The 21,714-nt window shown below is 52.3% G+C and overlaps 1 protein-coding gene across 4 annotated transcripts in view; it reads left to right on the top strand.

Moving 5' to 3' along the window:
- LOC118375003 (glutamate receptor ionotropic, kainate 5-like) overlaps nt 1-21,714 on the top strand; it is a 205,458-nt gene that overhangs the window by 140,162 nt on the left and 43,582 nt on the right. For all 4 annotated transcript variants that reach the window (XM_052490068.1, XM_052490066.1, XM_052490067.1 and 1 more), the window contains 2 exons: nt 5,308-5,466; nt 5,784-5,936. In XM_052490068.1, the coding sequence (XP_052346028.1) occupies nt 5,308-5,466; nt 5,784-5,936 (312 nt within the window). The remainder of the gene's footprint in view (nt 1-5,307; nt 5,467-5,783; nt 5,937-21,714) is intronic.

The following is a 21,714-nucleotide window of genomic DNA, read 5'->3' as shown; positions in this document are numbered from 1 at the left end:
ATTCAGCCACAAGAGCATTAGTGAAGTCGGGCTCTGATGTTGGACGATTAGGCCTGGCTCGCAGTTGGCGTTCCAATTCATCCCAAAGGTGTTCGATGGGGTTGAGGTCAGGGCTCTTTGCAGGCCAGTCAAGTTCTTCCACACCGATCTCGACAAACCAGTTCTATATGGACCTCGCTTTGTGCACAGAGACAATGTCAGGCTGAAACAGGAAATGTCATTGAATGCTGTAGCATTAAGATTTGCCTTCACTGGAACTAAGGGGCCTAGCCCGAACCATTAAAACTAGGCCAGCTCTAGCAGGGCATAAATTTGACGAACGGACTTGTTGGAAAGGTGCCACATTGAAAGTCACTGAAAAAATGCTCTTCAGTAAGGCCGTTCTAATGCCAATGTTTTTCTATGGAGATTGCATGGCTGTGTGCCCGATATTATACACCTGTCAGCATTGGGTGTGGCTGAAATATATATAGTATATATAATGTATGAAAAAATAGGAGTTTACATGTTTTTATATAATTGAGGTTAAAGGTAACATCTTTTTGTTGTATTACTAAGTCTGTCAATCATATCAAATGTATAATTTAAGTCAGCTGCTAAAATAATAGTTCCTTTCTGAATTTGATCTAATATCGCTTAAATTCTATCAAAAAACACCAGATTTGCCCTGGTGGGATATACAGTACAATGAAGTCAATGTGTATTTTTCACCATGTAAGGTAGAAGGGGAAATGGTGTATTGTTATTTATCAGGATGCCAACATCCCTGCTGTTACTACAGTAGGTGGGAGCATAAGCTTCTCCAACTCTTCTTTAAATGTTCAATTTCTCCTTTTAACATGTTTTACTCTTTCAAGAAAACCACATCTGCTGACAATATTTTGAAGTGTTCGGGAACCATATGCTTTTACCCCCATCATTCCATGTGATAAGTTGGATTTTGTTGGCCATGTACAGACTCAAAGTTATCCTCAACTGTTTCGTCTATCATTGAAGAACCAAGTAAAACATTTTAGCAGACATGACATATGATGGTGGATTCCATAGAATGGAAGGATCATAGTATAAATACAGTACATAGTTATTGTATACATTACATATATAGAGTGTGTGGGCTGAGCAGACATACAGTGCCTTGCGAAAGTATTCGGCCCCCTTGAACTTTGCGACCTTTTGCCACATTTCAGGCTTCAAACATAAAGATATAAAACTGTATTTTTTTGTGAAGAATCAACAACAAGTGGGACACAATCATGAAGTGGAACAACATTTATTGGATATTTCAAACTTTTTTAACAAATCAAAAACTGAAAAATTGGGCGTGCAAAATTATTCAGCCCCCTTAAGTTAATACTTTGTAGCGCCACCTTTTGCTGCGATTACAGCTGTATGTCGCTTGGGGTATGTCTCTATCAGTTTTGCACATTGAGAGACTGACATTTTTCCCCATTCCTCCTTGCAAAACAGCTCGAGCTCAGTGAGGTTGGATGGAGAGCATTTGTGAACAGCAGTTTTCAGTTCTTTCCACAGATTCTCGATTGGATTCAGGTCTGGACTTTGACTTAGCCATTCTAACACCTGGATATGTTTATTTTTGAACCATTCCATTGTAGATTTTGCTTTATGTTTTGGATCATTGTCTTGTTGGAAGACAAATCTCCGTCCCAGTCTCAGGTCTTTTGCAGACTCCATCAGGTTTTCTTCCAGAAGGGTCCTGTATTTGGCTCCATCCATCTCCCCATCAATTTTAACCATCTTCCCTGTCCCTGCTGAAGAAAAGCAGGCCCAAACCATGATGCTGCCACCACCATGTTTGACAGTGTCGATGATGTGTTCAGGGTGATGAGCTGTGTTGCTTTTACGCCAAACATAACGTTTTGCATTGTTGCCAAAAAGTTCAATTTTGGTTTCATCTGACCAGAGCACCTTCTTCCACATGTTTGGTGTGTCTCCCAGGTGGCTTGTGGCAAACTTTAAACGACACTTTTTATGGATATCTTTAAGAAATGGCTTTCAATATACGACTGATTGTTGTCCTATGGACAGAGTCTCCCACCTCAGCTGTAGATCTCTGCAGTTCATCCAGAGTGATCATGGGCCTCTTGGCTGCATCTCTGATCAGTCTTCTCCTTGTATGAGCTGAAAGTTTAGAGGGACGGCCAGGTCTTGGTAGATTAGTGGTCTGATACTCCTTCCATTTCAATATTATCGCTTGCACAGTGCTCCATGGGATGTTTAAAGCTTGGGAAATATTTTTGTATCCAAATCCGGCTTTAAACTTCTTCACAACAGTATCTCGGACCTGCCTGGTGTGTTCCTTGTTCTTCATGATGCTCTTTTCGTTTTAACGGACATCTGAGACTATCACAGTGCAGGTGCATTTATACGGAGACTTGATTACACACAGGTGGATTGCATTTATCATCATTAGTCATTTAGGTCAACATTGGATCATTCAGAGATCCTCACTGAACTTCTGGAGAGAGTTTGCTGCACTGAAAGTAAAGGGGCTGAAAAATTTTGCAATTTTTCAGTTTTTGATTTGTTAAAAAAGTTTGAAATATCCAATAAATGTCGTTCCACTTCATGATTGTGTCCCACTTGTTCTTGATTCTTCACAAAAAAATACAGTTTTATATCTTTATGTTTGAAGCCTGAAATGTGGCAAAAGGTCGCACAGTTCAAGGGAGCCGAATACTTTCGCAAGGCACTGTCTAACAAAACACACACAAAAAAAACATGAAGCCCAGTACGTCGTAGTACTATGCCTTTATATATATATATATATATATATATATATATATATATATATATATATATTATTTTAGCTCTGATACCTGTCCTAATGTAACCAAAAAAGCTGTGGATAATACATTGTACATACATTTAAAGAAAGACTGCCAGTTAAGTACTGTGTTTGGTTTGTATTACCTTATAAATTAAATTGAAGTATAGTGGCTGGGGTGAGTGGGTCCTTTGAGAGACTGAAATGGGATGAGTGGAGGCCCCAAGCACACCTCAGAGAAGTGTCTGATGCCCTCCCAGTCACCCCCTCCCAATCCCCTGGATATAGCCCCTCTCCATTCTCACTAACAACCACCATTAAATCTTAAAACAAGGACTAATAATGATTCAATATCCTTTTCTAATCTGTCCAGAACTCAAACACATTTTACAAGTCAGGAAAAAAAGGAATACAATTACATTGTATCATAATAAGTCCTTCTTTCTCTCCCTAACCAAATTCATCCCTCTCCACCTCCCCTCCCTGTTCTCACCTCTTTACCACACCCAAGCCAAGCTTATTGCCACCACCCATCTTTAATCCTCCTTAAACCCACAAGCCAAGCTTGTCCTCACCTCCCCTCCTTGTCCTCCCTTACCCACCCAGGCCAAGGTTATCCAAACCTCTGTCTTTAGCCCCCCTCCCTTTTTCTCAAACACATTTACACCCCTCTATACATGTAACTATTGATCCATTCTCCTTCATTCACACACAACATATACCTTATGCTTCTGCACACTCATGCTCTCCCGCCCTCCTACATATATTCATATTCACTCTCCTTCTCCCATTCATATGCATAGACACATACCCACACATTCACCCACTCACACCCTCTTGCCCACAAAAACACACATCCATTATTATTTACAATTGTTGACTTACATGCTATATTTCCTCTTTTATATTGTCTTTTCAGTGTCCATGTTTCTCACTGGCATTGGCTAATTATATTGTTACTTCCTAGAGAAGAACAGTTATTTGAGGACAATAGAGTCTAGATTGTATTGGGGGGAGGGGGAAGGAATATTGTCTCAATTTACGATAAGTTGGTCTGGGGCATCACTGTATGTAGCCTAGTGTGCTTATTGTGTTTTCTCTGCTTCTGCCTCTCCTCAGGGCACTGGGCTCTCTTTCAACTGGAAAGGTTTCTTGCAGCCTGTTCAGGGCTTCATCAGTGCTTGTGAACTCTATTCTCTGTGTTCCCTTCCATACCTACAGACTTGATTCCTTTTATCTCCAGTGACTGTCTGATCAGAATGAATTGCTTGTGTTTGTTTCTCAGCCTAGCAGACAGGTCCTGGACGAATCAAATGGACTGGCCGTGGACCTTGATCTCTTTATAACCCTGTGCCCTCAGAATGTTGAATTTGGTCTGATAGTTCCACATATGAAATATTACCAAGTGAGGGTATTTAGCATTCTTCTGCTTCACGCTGATCCGATCCTCCGGTAATACATCCACACTAAGCTCCTCCAATATCAGCTTGATCACATAGCTGGAAAGGTCTGCTTTTTTCTTGTCTTCTGGTAGGGACAATATTCTCATATTATTTTGTCTCAATTTGTTTTCTAGCTGATCCAGTTCATCTTCTAAAGTTTTCTCCTTTGTTTCCAGAAGGCCAATTTTATTGTTTCATCCATACGCCCGCCCTGTATATGCATAGCTTACATGATAGAATCTACTTTTTTTAACAACAGATTGTAACTGTTGTTTGTTTTGGTGAGAACTGGATATCCTTCAGCTGTTCGTGGCTCTCATTTGCATCTCCAAGTTGTTTTTTGTATTTTCCTCTAAGGGAAGCCATGGCTTGTTGGGTTTGAGTCTCAGCTTCGTTTTACTCACAGATTGGTTCGCTTCTCACTCTGCTCAGAGATTGGTTCGCTTCTCACTCTGCTCACAGATTGGTTCGCTGCTCACTCTGCTCACAGATTGGTTCGCTGCTCACTCTGCTCACAGATTGGTTCGCTGCTCACTCTGCTCACAGATTGGTTCGCTGCTCACTCTGCTCACAGATTGGTTCGCTGCTCACTCTGTTCACAGATTGGTTCGCTGCTCACTCTGCTCACAGATTGGTTCGCTGCTCACTCTGCTCACAGATTGGTTCGCTGCTCACTCTGCTCACAGATTGGTTCGCTGCTCACTCTCTCCCGGCTGCTTGGGGATATATTGATCTATTGATTTTAAAGGCTTAATGGAAACGATGTTGTCTGGCTTCTACATATATTCACAGTTTTGACGGTACAAAACAGAGCTACTATCTCCCCATGCGTCAAAGGGGGTACGCGCATGCGCCTTGCTCTCTCTTCATTCAATTCAAATGGGCTTTATTGGCCTCTCTCTCACTCTTCATTCAATTCAAAGGGCTTTATTGCATGGGAGACATATGTTTACATTGCCAAAGCAAGTGAAATAAACAGAAATGAACAGTAAACTCTGTCTCGCTCTCTGTTTCTTTTTCTGTTTCTGAGATTTCATACATGTCACTCACCCAACTTATCCTCTCCTCACCCTCTCCCAGGACTTCCCCCTGCTGAGGCTGGATGACATAGTCAATGACCAGTCCAACATCATAGGGTTCTCCATGTTCAACACCACCCATCCATTCTACCTGGAGTTCATCAGGAGTCTCAACCTGTCCTGGAGGGAGGGCTGTGATCTCATCTACCCCGGGCCTGCGGTATGTTCTACCAGAGTGTTACATTCACACATCCCTGTGTCAGCTGCATACCTTGTTTTAATTGAGACATTGTATGGTAACAAGTGTTACTTCCTGGAGTGTTGGTATCAAATGGTCCATATGGACACTTGTCTCATTGAAGCACCAAATACAGACACCAAAATGTAATAAAGTTATTACTATGTTATGAACCATGTTACTCCCTCCCTCCTGAAAATCCTTACCTACCACCCCTCTTCGCCCTCCTGCAACTCTCTTCTCCTCCTCCTGCCCATTTCTCCTTTCTTTCCCCCGTGCACCTCCTTCTCCCCCTCCAGTTGTCGTCAGCCTTGATGTTTGACGCGGTGCACGTTGTGGTGGGGGCGGTGAGGGAGCTCAACAGGAGTCAGGAGATTGGAGTCAAACCTCTCAGCTGCACCTCTCCTCAGATTTGGCAACACGGCACCAGCCTCATGAACTACCTACGCATGGTCAGTAAACACACACACACGCACACGCACACGCACACGCACACGCACAAGAACAAACACAATAACACACACACAGTTCACTTTTATTTTGAGTCTTCATTTGAGTTTTTTCTTCTCATAACAATATATCTGACTTTTAGATACCAATAGCAGCCACACTGTTAAACAAGTCACCAGCAACTACAGCATATGAGTCCGTCACACTCCTGTCCTGCCCTCCATGTCGTTGTGTTGGGTCACACTCCTGTCCTGCCCTCCATGTCGTTGTGTTGGGTCACACCATGTCCTGTCCTGCCCTCCACCACCATGTCGTTGTGTTGGGTCACACTCCTGTCCTGCCCTCCATGTCGTTGTGTTGGGTCACACTCCTGTCCTGCCCACCATGTTGTTGTGTTGGGTCACACTCCTGTCCTGCCCTGTTGTGTTGGGTCACACTCCTGTCCTGTCCCTCCATGTCGTTGTGTTGGGTCACACTCCTGTCCTGCCCACCATGTCGTTGTGTTGGGTCACACTCCTGTCCTGCCCTCCATGTCGTTGTGTTGGGTCCTGTCCTCCATGTCGTTGTGTTGGGTCACTCCTGTCCTGCCCACCATGTCGTTGTGTTGGGTCACACTCCTGTCCTGCCCTCCATGTCGTTGTGTTGGGTCACACTCCTGTCCTGCCCTCCATGTCGTTGTGTTGGGTCACACTCCTGTCCTGCCCTCCATGTCGTTGTGTTGGGTCACACTCCTGTCCTGCCCTCCATGTCGTTGTGTTGGGTCACACTCCTGTCCTGCCCTCCATGTCGTTGTGTTGGGTCACACTCCTGTCCTGCCCTCCATGTCGTTGTGTTGGGTCACACTCCTGTCCTGCCCTCCATGTCGTTGTGTTGGGTCACACTCCTGTCCTGCCCTCCATGTCGTTGTGTTGGGTCCACTCCTGTCCTGCCCTCCATGTTGTTGTGTTGGGTCACACTCCTGTCCTGCCCTCCATGTTGTTGTGTTGGGTCACACTCCTGTCCTGCCCTCCATGTTGTTGTGTTGGGTCACACTCCTGTCCTGCCCTCCATGTTGTTGTGTTGGGTCACACTCCTGTCCTGTCCATGTGTTGTGTTGGGTCACACTCCTGTCCTGCCCTCCATGTCGTTGTGTTGGGTCACACTCCTGTCCTGCCCTCCATGTCGTTGTGTTGGGTCACACTCCTGTCCTGCCCTCCATGTCGTTGTGTTGGGTCACACTCCTGTCCTGCCCTCCATGTCGTTGTGTTGGGTCACACTCCTGTCCTGCCCTCCATGTCGTTGTGTTGGGTCACACTCCTGTCCTGCCCTCCATGTCGTTGTGTTGTGTTGGGTCACACTCCTGTCCTGTCCTGTGTTGGGTCACCACCTGTCATGTCGTTGTGTTGGGTCACACTCCTGTCCTGCCCTCCATGTCGTTGTGTTGGGTCACACTCCTGTCCTGTCCACCATGTCGTTGTGTTGGGTCACACTCCTGTCCTGACCTCCATGTTGTTGTGTTGGGTCACACTCCTGTCCTGCCCTCCATGTTGTTGTGTTGGGTCACACTCCTGTCCTGCCCTCCATGTCGTTGTGTTGGGTCACACTCCTGTCCTGTCCACCATGTCGTTGTGTTGGGTCACACTCCTGTCCTGCCCTCCATGTTGTTGTGTTGGGTCACACTCCTGTCCTGCCCTCCATGTTGTTGTGTTGGGTCACACTCCTGTCCTGCCCTCCATGTTGTTGTGTTGGGTCACACTCCTGTCCTGCCCTCCATGTTGTTGTGTTGGGTCACACTCCTGTCCTGCCCTCCATGTTGTTGTGTTGGGTCACACTCCTGTCCTGCCTACCATGTCGTTGTGTTGGGTCACACTCCTGTCCTGTCCTCCATGTTGTTGTGTTGGGTCACACTCCTGTCCTGCCTACCATGTTGTTCTGTTGGGTCACACTCCTGTCCTGCCCACCATGTCGTTGTGTTGGGTCACACTCCTGTCCTGCCCTCCATGTCGTTGTGTTGGGTCACACTCCTGTCCTGCCCTCCATGTTGTTGTGTTGGGTCACACTCCTGTCCTGTCCTCCATGTTGTTGTGTTGGGTCACACTCCTGTCCTGCCCACCATGTCGTTGTGTTGGGTCACACTCCTGTCCTGCCCTCCATGTCGTTGTGTTGGGTCACACTCCTGTCCTGCCCTCCATGTCGTTGTGTTGGGTCACACTCCTGTCCTGTCCTCCATGTTGTTGTGTTGGGTCACACTCCTGTCCTGCCCTCCATGTTGTTGTGTTGGGTCACACTCCTGTCCTGCCCACCATGTCGTTGTGTTGGGTCACACTCCTGTCCTGCCCTCCATGTCGTTGTGTTGGGTCACACTCCTGTCCTGCCCTCCATGTTGTTGTGTTGGGTCACACTCCTGTCCTGCCCTCCATGTTGTTGTGTTGGGTCACACTACTGTCCTGTCCACCATGTCGTTGTGTTGGGTCACACTCCTGTCCTGTCCTCCATGTTGTTGTGTTGGGTCACACTCCTGGCCTGTCCTCCATGTTGTTGTGTTGGGTCACACTCCTGTCCTGTCCTCCATGTTGTTGTGTTGGGTCACACTCCTGTCCTGTCCTCCATGTTGTTGTGTTGGGTCACACTCCTGTCCTGCCCACCATGTTGTTGTGTTGGGTCACACTCCTGGCCTGCCCTCCATGTCGTTGTGTTGGGTCACACTCCTGTCCTGTCCTCCATGTTGTTGTGTTGGGTCACACTCCTGTCCTGCCCACCATGTTGTTGTGTTGGGTCACACTCCTGGCCTGCCCTCCATGTCGTTGTGTTGGGTCACACTCCTGTCCTGTCCTCCATGTTGTTGTGTTGGGTCACACTCCTGTCCTGCCCTCCATGTTGTTGTGTTGGGTCACACTCCTGTCCTGTCCTCCATGTTGTTGTGTTGGGTCACACTCCTGTCCTGTTGTTGTGTTGGGTCACCCTCCATGTCGTTGTGTTGGGTCACACTCCTGTCCTGTCCTCCATGTTGTTGTGTTGGGTCACACTCCTGTCCTGCCCACCATGTTGTTGTGTTGGGTCACACTCCTGTCCTGTCCACCATGTTGTTGTGTTGGGTCACACTCCTGTCCTGCCCTCCATGTTGTTGTGTTGGGTCACACTCCTGTCCTGCCCTCCATGTTGTTGTGTTGGGTCACACTCCTGTCCTGTCCTCCATGTTGTTGTGTTGGGTCACACTCCTGTCCTGCCCTCCATGTTGTTGTGTTGGGTCACACTCCTGTCCTGTCCACCATGTCGTTGTGTTGGGTCACACTCCTGTCCTGCCCACCATGTTGTTGTGTTGGGTCACACTCCTGTCCTGCCCTCCATGTCGTTGTGTTGGGTCACACTCCTGTCCTGCCCTCCATGTCGTTGTGTTGGGTCACACTCCTGGCCTGCCCTCCATGTCGTTGTGTTGGGTCACACTCCTGGCCTGCCCTCCATGTCGTTGTGTTGGGTCACACTCCTGGCCTGCCCTCCATGTCGTTGTGTTGGGTCACACTCCTGGCCTGCCCTCCATGTCGTTGTGTTGGGTCACACTCCTGGCCTGCCCTCCATGTTGTTGTGTTGGGTCACACTCCTGTCCTGCCCACCATGTTGTTGTGTTGGGTCACACTCCTGTCCTGTCCACCATGTCGTTGTGTTGGGTCACACTCCTGGCCTGCCCTCCATGTCGTTGTGTTGGGTCACACTCCTGTCCTGCCCACCATGTTGTTGTGTTGGGTCACACTCCTGTCCTGCCCACCATGTTGTTGTGTTGGGTCACACTCCTGTCCTGCCCACCATGTTGTTGTGTTGGGTCACACTCCTGTCCTGCCCTCCATGTCGTTGTGTTGGGTCACACTCCTGTCCTGTCCTCCATGTTGTTGTGTTGGGTCACACTCCTGGCCTGTCCTCCATGTTGTTGTGTTGGGTCACACTCCTGTCCTGTCCTCCATGTTGTTGTGTTGGGTCACACTCCTGTCCTGTCCTCCATGTTGTTGTGTTGGGTCACACTCCTGTCCTGCCCACCATGTTGTTGTGTTGGGTCACACTCCTGGCCTGCCCTCCATGTCGTTGTGTTGGGTCACACTCCTGTCCTGTCCTCCATGTTGTTGTGTTGGGTCACACTCCTGTCCTGCCCTCCATGTCGTTGTGTTGGGTCACACTCCTGTCCTGTCCTCCATGTTGTTGTGTTGGGCCACACTCCTGTCCTGCCCACCATGTTGTTGTGTTGGGTCACACTCCTGGCCTGCCCTCCATGTCGTTGTGTTGGGTCACACTCCTGTCCTGTCCTCCATGTTGTTGTGTTGGGTCACACTCCTGTCCTGCCCTCCATGTTGTTGTGTTGGGTCACACTCCTGTCCTGTCCTCCATGTTGTTGTGTTGGGTCACACTCCTGTCCTGCCCTCCATGTCGTTGTGTTGGGTCACACTCCTGTCCTGTCCTCCATGTTGTTGTGTTGGGTCACACTCCTGTCCTGCCCACCATGTTGTTGTGTTGGGTCACACTCCTGTCCTGTCCACCATGTTGTTGTGTTGGGTCACACTCCTGTCCTGCCCTCCATGTTGTTGTGTTGGGTCACACTCCTGTCCTGCCCTCCATGTTGTTGTGTTGGGTCACACTCCTGTCCTGTCCTCCATGTTGTTGTGTTGGGTCACACTCCTGTCCTGCCCTCCATGTTGTTGTGTTGGGTCACACTCCTGTCCTGTCCACCATGTCGTTGTGTTGGGTCACACTCCTGTCCTGCCCACCATGTTGTTGTGTTGGGTCACACTCCTGGCCTGCCCTCCATGTCGTTGTGTTGGGTCACACTCCTGTCCTGCCCTCCATGTCGTTGTGTTGGGTCACACTCCTGGCCTGCCCTCCATGTCGTTGTGTTGGGTCACACTCCTGGCCTGCCCTCCATGTCGTTGTGTTGGGTCACACTCCTGGCCTGCCCTCCATGTCGTTGTGTTGGGTCACACTCCTGGCCTGCCCTCCATGTCGTTGTGTTGGGTCACACTCCTGTCCTGCCCTCCATGTTGTTGTGTTGGGTCACACTCCTGTCCTGCCCACCATGTTGTTGTGTTGGGTCACACTCCTGTCCTGCCCACCATGTCGTTGTGTTGGGTCACACTCCTGGCCTGCCCTCCATGTCGTTGTGTTGGGTCACACTCCTGTCCTGCCCACCATGTTGTTGTGTTGGGTCACACTCCTGTCCTGCCCACCATGTTGTTGTGTTGGGTCACACTCCTGTCCTGCCCACCATGTTGTTGTGTTGGGTCACACTCCTGTCCTGCCCTCCATGTCGTTGTGTTGGGTCACACTCCTGTCCTGCCCTCCATGTTGTTGTGTTGGGTCACACTCCTGTCCTGTCCACCATGTCGTTGTGTTGGGTCACACTCCTGTCCTGCCCACCATGTTGTTGTGTTGGGTCACACTCCTGGCCTGCCCTCCATGTCGTTGTGTTGGGTCACACTCCTGTCCTGCCCACCATGTTGTTGTGTTGGGTCACACTCCTGTCCTGCCCTCCATGTTGTTGTGTTGGGTCACACTCCTGTCCTGCCCTCCATGTTGTTGTGTTGGGTCACACTCCTGTCCTGCCCTCCATGTTGTTGTGTTGGGTCACACTCCTGTCCTGCCCTCCATGTCGTTGTGTTGGGTCACACTACTGTCCTGCCCTCCATGTTGTTGTGTTGGGTCACACTCCTGTCCTGTCCACCATGTTGTTGTGTTGGGTCACACTCCTGTCCTGTCCACCATGTCGTTGTGTTGGGTCACACTCCTGTCCTGCCCTCCATGTCGTTGTGTTGGGTCACACTCCTGTCCTGCCCTCCATGTCGTTGTGTTGGGTCACACTCCTGTCCTGTCCACCATGTCGTTGTGTTGGGTCACACTCCTGTCCTGCCCTCCATGTCGTTGTGTTGGGTCACACTCCTGTCCTGTCCACCATGTCGTTGTGTTGGGTCACACTCCTGTCCTGCCCTCCATGTCGTTGTGTTGGGTCACACTCCTGTCCTGCCCTCCATGTCGTTGTGTTGGGTCACACTCCTGTCCTGCCCTCCATGTCGTTGTGTTGGGTCACACTCCTGTCACTCCTGTCCTGTCCACCATGTCGTTGTGTTGGGTCACACTCCTGTCCTGTCCACCATGTCGTTGTGTTGGGTCACACTCCTGTCCTGTCCACCATATCGTTGTGTTGGGTCACACTCCTGTCCTGTCCACCATGTCGTTGTGTTGGGTCACACTCCTGTCCTGTCCACCATGTCGTTGTGTTGGGTCACACTCCTGTCCTGCCCTCCATGTCGTTGTGTTGGGTCACACTCCTGTCCTGCCTACCATGTTGTTGTGTTGGGTCACACTCCTGTCCTGCCCCCTCCATGTTGTTGTGTTGGGTCCATGTTGTTGTGTTGGGTCACACTCCTGTCCTGTCCACCATGTCGTCCTGTCCTGTGTTGGGTCACACTCCTGTCCTGTCCACCATGTCGTTGTGTTGGGTCACACTCCTGTCCTGTCCACCATGTCGTTGTGTTGGGTCACACTCCTGTCCTGTCCACCATGTCGTTGTGTTGGGTCACACTCCTGTCCTGCCCACCATGTCGTTGTGTTGGGTCACACTCCTGTCCTGTCCACCATGTCGTTGTGTTGGGTCACACTCCTGTCCTGCCCTCCATGTTGTTGTGTTGGGTCACACTCCTGTCCTGCCCACCATGTTGTTGTGTTGGGTCACACTCCTGTCCTGCCCTCCATGTTGTTGTGTTGGGTCACACTCCTGTCCTGTCCTCCATGTTGTTGTGTTGGGTCACACTCCTGTCCTGCCCTCCATGTTGTTGTGTTGGGTCACACTCCTGTCCTGCCCTCCATGTTGTTGTGTTGGGTCACACTCCTGTCCTGCCCTCCATGTTGTTGTGTTGGGTCACACTCCTGTCCTGCCCTCCATGTTGTTGTGTTGGGTCACACTCCTGTCCTGTCCTCCATGTTGTTGTGTTGGGTCACACTCCTGTCCTGCCCTCCATGTTGTTGTGTTGGGTCACACTCCTGTCCTGCCCTCCATGTTGTTGTGTTGGGTCACACTCCTGTCCTGCCCTCCATGTTGTTGTGTTGGGTCACACTCCTGTCCTGTCCTCCATGTTGTTGTGTTGGGTCACACTCCTGTCCTGCCCTCCATGTTGTTGTGTTGGGTCACACTCCTGTCCTGTCCTCCATGTTGTTGTGTTGGGTCACACTCCTGTCCTGCCCTCCATGTTGTTGTGTTGGGTCACACTCCTGTCCTGCCCTCCATGTTGTTGTGTTGGGTCACACTCCTGTCCTGCCCTCCATGTTGTTGTGTTGGGTCACACTCCTGTCCTGCCCTCCATGTTGTTGTGTTGGGTCACACTCCTGTCCTGTCCTCCATGTTGTTGTGTTGGGTCACACTCCTGTCCTGCCCTCCATGTTGTTGTGTTGGGTCACACTCCTGTCCTGCCCTCCATGTTGTTGTGTTGGGTCACACTCCTGTCCTGCCCTCCATGTTGTTGTGTTGGGTCACACTCCTGTCCTGCCCTCCATGTTGTTGTGTTGGGTCACACTCCTGTCCTGTCCTCCATGTTGTTGTGTTGGGTGTTGGGTCACACTCCTGTCCTGCCCTCCATGTTGTTGTGTTGGGTCACACTCCTGTCCTGCCCTCCATGTTGTTGTGTTGGGTCACACTCCTGTCCTGTCCTCCATGTTGTTGTGTTGGGTCACACTCCTGTCCTGCCCTCCATGTTGTTGTGTTGGGTCACACTCCTGTCCTGCCCTCCATGTTGTTGTGTTGGGTCACACTCCTGTCCTGTCCTCCATGTTGTTGTGTTGGGTCACACTCCTGTCCTGCCCTCCATGTTGTTGTGTTGGGTCACACTCCTGTCCTGCCCTCCATGTTGTTGTGTTGGGTCACACTCCTGTCCTGCCCTCCATGTTGTTGTGTTGGGTCACACTCCTGTCCTGCCCTCCATGTTGTTGTGTTGGGTCACACTCCTGTCCTGTCCTCCCATGTTGTTGTGTTGGGTCACACTCCTGTCCTGCCCTCCATGTTGTTGTGTTGGGTCACACTCCTGTCCTGCCCTCCATGTTGTTGTGTTGGGTCACACCTCCTGTCCTGCCCTCCATGTTGTTGTGTTGGGTCACACTCCTGTCCTGCCCTCCATGTTGTTGTGTTGGGTCACACTCCTGTCCTGTCCTCCATGTTGTTGTGTTGGGTCACACTCCTGTCCTGCCCTCCATGTTGTTGTGTTGGGTCACACTCCTGTCCTGCCCTCCATGTTGTTGTGTTGGGTCACACTCCTGTCCTGTCCTCCATGTTGTTGTGTTGGGTCACACTCCTGTCCTGCCCTCCATGTTGTTGTGTTGGGTCACACTCCTGTCCTGCCCTCCATGTTGTTGTGTTGGGTCACACTCCTGTCCTGCCCTCCATGTCGTTGTGTTGGGTCACACTCCTGTCCTGCCCTCCATGTCGTTCTGTTGGGTCACACTCCTGTCCTGTCCACCATGTCGTTGTGTTGGGTCACACTCCTGTCCTGCCCACCATGTCGTTGTGTTGGGTCACACTCCTGTCCTGTCCACCATGTCGTTGTGTTGGGTCACACTCCTGTCCTGCCCTCCATGTCGTTGTGTTGGGTCACACTCCTGTCCTGTCCACCATGTCGTTGTGTTGGGTCACACTCCTGTCCTGCCCTCCATGTCGTTGTGTTGGGTCACACTCCTGTCCTGCCCTCCATGTCGTTGTGTTGGGTCACACTCCTGTCCTGCCCTCCATGTCGTTGTGTTGGGTCACACTCCTGTCCTGTCCACCATGTCGTTGTGTTGGGTCACACTCCTGTCCTGTCCACCATGTCCTGTTGGGTCACACTCCTGTCCTGCCCTCCATGTCGTTGTGTTGGGTCACACTCCTGTCCTGTCCACCATGTCGTTGTGTTGGGTCACACTCCTGTCCTGCCCTCCATGTCGTTGTGTTGGGTCACACTCCTGTCCTGCCCTCCATGTCGTTGTGTTGGGTCACACTCCTGTCCTGCCCTCCATGTCGTTGTGTTGGGTCACACTCCTGTCCTGTCCACCATGTCGTTGTGTTGGGTCACACTCCTGTCCTGCCCACCATGTCGTTGTGTTGGGTCACACTCCTGTCCTGTCCACCATGTCGTTGTGTTGGGTCACACTCCTGTCCTGTCCACCATGTCGTTGTGTTGGGTCACACTCCTGTCCTGTCCACCATGTCGTTGTGTTGGGTCACACTCCTGTCCTGCCCTCCATGTCGTTGTGTTGGGTCACACTCCTGTCCTGCCCTCCATGTCGTTGTGTTGGGTCACACTCCTGTCCTGCCCTCCATGTCGTTGTGTTGGGTCACACTCCTGTCCTGCCCTCCATGTCGTTGTGTTGGGTCACACTCCTGTCCTGCCCTCCATGTCGTTGTGTTGGGTCACACTCCTGTCCTGCCCTCCATGTTGTTGTGTTGGGTCACACTCCTGGCCTGCCCTCCATATCGTTGTGTTGGGTCACACTCCTGTCCTGCCCTCCATGTTGTTGTGTTGGGTCACACTCCTGTCCTGCCCTCCATGTCGTTGTGTTGGGTCACACTCCTGGCCTGCCCTCCATATCGTTGTGTTGGGTCACACTCCTGTCCTGCCCTCCATGTTGTTGTGTTGGGTCACACTCCTGTCCTGCCCTCCATGTTGTTGTGTTGGGTCACACTCCTGTCCTGCCCTCCATGTCATTGTGTTGGGTCACACTACTGTCCTGCCCTCCATGTTGTTGTGTTGGGTCACACTCCTGTCCTGCCCTCCATGTTGTTGTGTTGGGTCACACTCCTGTCCTGTCCACCATGTTGTTGTGTTGGGTCACACTCCTGTCCTGTCCACCATGTCGTTGTGTTGGGTCACACTCCTGTCCTGCCCTCCATGTCGTTGTGTTGGGTCACACTCCTGTCCTGCCCTCCATGTCGTTCTGTTGGGTCACACTCCTGTCCTGTCCACCATGTCGTTGTGTTGGGTCACACTCCTGTCCTGCCCACCATGTCGTTGTGTTGGGTCACACTCCTGTCCTGTCCACCATGTCGTTGTGTTGGGTCACACTCCTGTCCTGCCCTCCATGTCGTTGTGTTGGGTCACACTCCTGTCCTGTCCACCATGTCGTTGTGTTGGGTCACACTCCTGTCCTGCCCTCCATGTCGTTGTGTTGGGTCACACTCCTGTCCTGCCCTCCATGTCGTTGTGTTGGGTCACACTCCTGTCCTGCCCTCCATGTCGTTGTGTTGGGTCACACTCCTGTCCTGTCCACCATGTCGTTGTGTTGGGTCACACTCCTGTCCTGTCCACCATGTCGTTGTGTTGGGTCACACTCCTGTCCTGCCCTCCATGTCGTTGTGTTGGGTCACACTCCTGTCCTGTCCACCATGTCGTTGTGTTGGGTCACACTCCTGTCCTGCCCTCCATGTCGTTGTGTTGGGTCACACTCCTGTCCTGCCCTCCATGTCGTTGTGTTGGGTCACACTCCTGTCCTGCCCTCCATGTCGTTGTGTTGGGTCACACTCCTGTCCTGTCCACCATGTCGTTGTGTTGGGTCACACTCCTGTCCTGCCCACCATGTCGTTGTGTTGGGTCACACTCCTGTCCTGTCCACCATGTCGTTGTGTTGGGTCACACTCCTGTCCTGTCCACCATGTCGTTGTGTTGGGTCACACTCCTGTCCTGTCCACCATGTCGTTGTGTTGGGTCACACTCCTGTCCTGCCCTCCATGTCGTTGTGTTGGGTCACACTCCTGTCCTGCCCTCCATGTCGTTGTGTTGGGTCACACTCCTGTCCTGCCCTCCATGTCGTTGTGTTGGGTCACACTCCTGTCCTGCCCTCCATGTCGTTGTGTTGGGTCACACTCCTGGCCTGCCCTCCATGTCGTTGTGTTGGGTCACACTCCTGTCCTGCCCTCCATGTTGTTGTGTTGGGTCACACTCCTGGCCTGCCCTCCATATCGTTGTGTTGGGTCACACTCCTGTCCTGCCCTCCATGTTGTTGTGTTGGGTCACACTCCTGTCCTGCCCTCCATGTTGTTGTGTTGGGTCACACTCCTGTCCTGCCCTCCATGTTGTTGTGTTGGGTCACACTCCTGTCCTGCCCTCCATGTCGTTGTGTTGGGTCACACTCCTGTCCTGCCCTCCATGTTGTTGTGTTGGGTCACACTACTGTCCTGCCCTCCATGTTGTTGTGTTGGGTCACACTACTGTCCTGCCCTCCATGTTGTTGTGTTGGGTCACACTCCTGTCCTGCCCTCCATGTTGTTGTGTTGGGTCACACTCCTGTCCTGCCCTCCATGTCGTTGTGTTGGGTCACACTCTGTCCTGCCCTCCATGTTGTTGTGTTGGGTCACACTCCTGTCCTGTCCACCATGTTGTTGTGTTGGGTCACACTCCTGTCCTGCCCTCCATGTCGTTGTGTTGGGTCACACTCCTGTCCTGCCCTCCATGTCGTTCTGTTGGGTCACACTCCTGTCCTGTCCACCATGTCGTTGTGTTGGGTCACACTCCTGTCCTGCCCACCATGTCGTTGTGTTGGGTCACACTCCTGTCCTGTCCACCATGTCGTTGTGTTGGGTCACACTCCTGTCCTGCCCTCCATGTCGTTGTGTTGGGTCACACTCCTGTCCTGTCCACCATGTCGTTGTGTTGGGTCACACTCCTGTCCTGCCCTCCATGTCGTTGTGTTGGGTCACACTCCTGTCCTGCCCTCCATGTCGTTGTGTTGGGTCACACTCCTGTCCTGCCCTCCATGTCGTTGTGTTGGGTCACACTCCTGTCCTGTCCACCATGTCGTTGTGTTGGGTCACACTCCTGTCCTGTCCACCATGTCGTTGTGTTGGGTCACACTCCTGTCCTGCCCTCCATGTCGTTGTGTTGGGTCACACTCCTGTCCTGTCCACCATGTCGTTGTGTTGGGTCACACTCCTGTCCTGCCCTCCATGTCGTTGTGTTGGGTCACACTCCTGTCCTGCCCTCCATGTCGTTGTGTTGGGTCACACTCCTGTCCTGCCCTCCATGTCGTTGTGTTGGGTCACACTCCTGTCCTGCCCTCCATGTCGTTGTGTTGGGTCACACTCCTGTCCTGCCCTCCATGTCGTTGTGTTGGGTCACACTCCTGTCCTGCCCTCCATGTCGTTGTGTTGGGTCACACTCCTGTCCTGCCCTCCATGTCGTTGTGTTGGGTCACACTCCTGTCCTGCCCTCCATGTCGTTGTGTTGGGTCACACTCCTGTCCTGCCCTCCATGTCGTTGTGTTGGGTCACACTCCTGTCCTGCCCTCCATGTCATTGTGTTGGGTCACACTCCTGTCCTGCCCTCCATGTCGTTGTGTTGGGTCACACTCCTGTCCTGCCCTCCATGTCGTTGTGTTGGGTCACACTCCTGTCCTGCCCTCCATGTCGTTGTGTTGGGTCACACTCCTGTCCTGCCCTCCATGTCGTTGTGTTGGGTCACACTCCTGTCCTGCCCACCATGTCGTTGTGTTGGGTCACACTCCTGTCCTGCCCACCATGTCGTTGTGTTGGGTCACACTCCTGTCCTGCCACCATGTCGTTGTGTTGGGTCACACTCCTGTCCTGCCCTCCATGTCGTTGTGTTGGGTCACACTCCTGTCCTGCCCTCCATGTCGTTGTGTTGGGTCACACTCCTGTCCTGCCCTCCATGTCGTTGTGTTGGGTCACACTCCTGTCCTGCCCTCCATGTCGTTGTGTTGGGTCACACTCCTGTCCTGCCCTCCATGTCGTTGTGTTGGGTCACACTCCTGGCCTGCCCTCCATGTCCTTGTGTTGGGCCACACTCCTGTCCTGCCCTCCATGTCGTTGTGTTGGGTCACACTCCTGTCCTGCCCTCCATGTCGTTGTGTTGGGTCACACTCCTGTCCTGCCCTCCATGTCGTTGTGTTGGGTCACACTCCTGTCCTGCCCTCCATGTCGTTGTGTTGGGTCACACTCCTGTCCTGCCCTCCATGTCGTTGTGTTGGGTCACACTCCTGTCCTGCCCTCCATGTCGTTGTGTTGGGTCACACTCCTGGCCTGCCCTCCATGTCATTGTGTTGGGCCACACTCCTGTCCTGCCCTCCATGTCGTTGTGTTGGGTCACACTCCTGTCCTGCCCTCCATGTCGTTGTGTTGGGTCACACTCCTGTCCTGCCCTCCATGTCGTTGTGTTGGGTCACACTCCTGTCCTGCCCTCCATGTCGTTGTGTTGGGTCACACTCCTGGCCTGCCCTCCATGTCATTGTGTTGGGTCACACTCCTGTCCTGCCCTCCATGTCGTTGTGTTGGGCCACACTCCTGTCCTGCCCTCCATGTCGTTGTGTTGGGTCACACTCCTGTCCTGCCCTCCATGTCGTTGTGTTGGGTCACACTCCTGGCCCTCCATGTCACACACTCCTGTCCTGCCCTCCATGTCATTGTGTTGGGCCACACTCCTGTCCTGCCCTCCATGTCGTTGTGTTGGGTCACACTCCTGTCCTGCCCTCCATGTCGTTGTGTTGGGTCACACTCCTGTCCTGTCCACCATGTCGTTGTGTTGGGTCACACTCCTGTCCTGTCCACCATGTCGTTGTGTTGGGTCACACTCCTGTCCTGTCCACCATGTCGTTGTGTTGGGCCACACTCCTGTCCTGTCCACCATGTCGTTGTGTTGGGTCACACTCCTGGCCTGACCTCCATGTCGTTGTGTTGGGTCACACTCCTGGCCTGACCTCCATGTTGTTGTGTTGGGTCACACTCCTGTCCTGCCCTCCATGTCGTTGTGCTGGGTCACACTCCTGTCCTGCCCTCCATGTCGTTGTGTTGGGTCACACTCCTGTCCTGCCCTCCATGTCGTTGTGTTGGGTCACACTCCTGTCCTGTCCACCATGTCGTTGTGTTGGGTCACACTCCTGGCCTGACCTCCATGTCGTTGTGTTGGGTCACACTCCTGGCCTGACCTCCATGTTGTTGTGTTGGGTCACACTCCTGTCCTGCCCTCCATGTTGTTGTGTTGGGTCACACTCCTGGCCTGACCTCCATGTCGTTGTGTTGGGTCACACTCCTGTCCTGTCCACCATGTCGTTGTGTTGGGTCACACTCCTGGCCTGACCTCCATGTCGTTGTGTTGGGTCACACTCCTGGCCTGACCTCCATGTCGTTGTGTTGGGTCACACTCCTGTCCTGCCCTCCATGTCGTTGTGTTGGGTCACACTCCTGTCCTGCCCTCCATGTTGTTGTGTTGGGTCACACTCCTGTCCTGCCCTCCATGTTGTTGTGTTGGGTCACACTCCTGTCCTGCCCTCCATGTCGTTGTGCTGGGTCACACTCCTGTCCTGCCCTCCATGTCGTTGTGTTGGGTCACACTCCTGTCCTGCCCTCCATGTCGTTGTGTTGGGTCACACTCCTGTCCTGCCCTCCATGTTGTTGTGTTGGGTCACACTCCTGTCCTGCCCTCCATGTCGTTGTGTTGGGTCACACTCCTGTCCTGCCCTCCATGTCGTTGTGTTGGGTCACACTCCTGTCCTGTCCTCCATGTCATTGTGTTGGGTCACACTCCTGTCCTGTCCACCATGTCGTTGTGTTGGGTCACACTCCTGTCCTGCCCTCCATGTCATTGTGTTGGGTCACACTCCTGTCCTGTCCACCATGTCGTTGTGTTGGGTCACACTCCTGTCCTGTCCACCATGTCGTTGTGTTGGGTCACACTCCTGGCCTGACCTCCATGTTGTTGTGTTGGGTCACACTCCTGTCCTGCCCTCCATGTCGTTGTGTTGGGTCACACTCCTGTCCTGCCCTCCATGTTGTTGTGTTGGGTCACACTCCTGTCCTGCCCACCATGTCATTGTGTTGGGTCACACTCCTGTCCTGTCCACCATGTCATTGTGTTGGGTCACACTCCTGTCCTGTCCACCATGTCATTGTGTTGGGTCACACTCCTGTCCTGCCCACCATGTCGTTGTGTTGGGTCACACTCCTGTCCTGTCCACCATGTTGTTGTGTTGGGTCACACTCCTGTCCTGCCCACCATGTCGTTGTGTTGGGTCACACTCCTGTCCTGCCCTCCATGTTGTTGTGTTGGGTCACACTCCTGTCCTGTCCACCATGTCATTGTGTTGGGTCACACTCCTGTCCTGTCCACCATGTCATTGTGTTGGGTCACACTCCTGTCCTGCCCACCATGTCGTTGTGTTGGGTCACACTCCTGTCCTGTCCACCATGTCGTTGTGTTGGGTCACACTCCTGTCCTGCCCACCATGTCGTTGTGTTGGGTCACACTCCTGTCCTGCCCACCATGTCGTTGTGTTGGGTCACACTCCTGTCCTGCCCACCATGTCGTTGTGTTGGGTCACACTCCTGTCCTGTCCACCATGTCGTTGTGTTGGGTCACACTCCTGTCCTGCCCACCATGTTGTTGTGTTGGGTCACACTCCTGTCCTGCCCACCATGTTGTTGTGTTGGGTCACACTCCTGTCCTGCCCACCATGTCGTTGTGTTGGGTCACACTCCTGTCCTGCCCTCCATGTCGTTGTGTTGGGTCACACTCCTGTCCTGCCCACCATGTCATTGTGTTGGGTCACACTCCTGTCCTGCCCACCATGTCGTTGTGTTGGGTCACACTCCTGTCCTGCCCACCATGTCGTTGTGTTGGGTCACACTCCTGTCCTGCCCTCCATGTCGTTGTGTTGGGTCACACTCCTGTCCTGCCCACCATGTTGTTGTGTTGGGTCACACTCCTGTCCTGCCCTCCATGTCGTTGTGTTGGGTCACACTCCTGTCCTGCCCACCATGTCGTTGTGTTGGGTCACACTCCTGTCCTGCCCTCCATG

Source organism: Oncorhynchus keta, chromosome 31 (genome assembly GCF_023373465.1).
Source record: "Oncorhynchus keta strain PuntledgeMale-10-30-2019 chromosome 31, Oket_V2, whole genome shotgun sequence".
NCBI lineage: Eukaryota > Metazoa > Chordata > Actinopteri > Salmoniformes > Salmonidae > Oncorhynchus > Oncorhynchus keta.
This window is presented reverse-complemented; position numbering and strand designations above follow the sequence as displayed.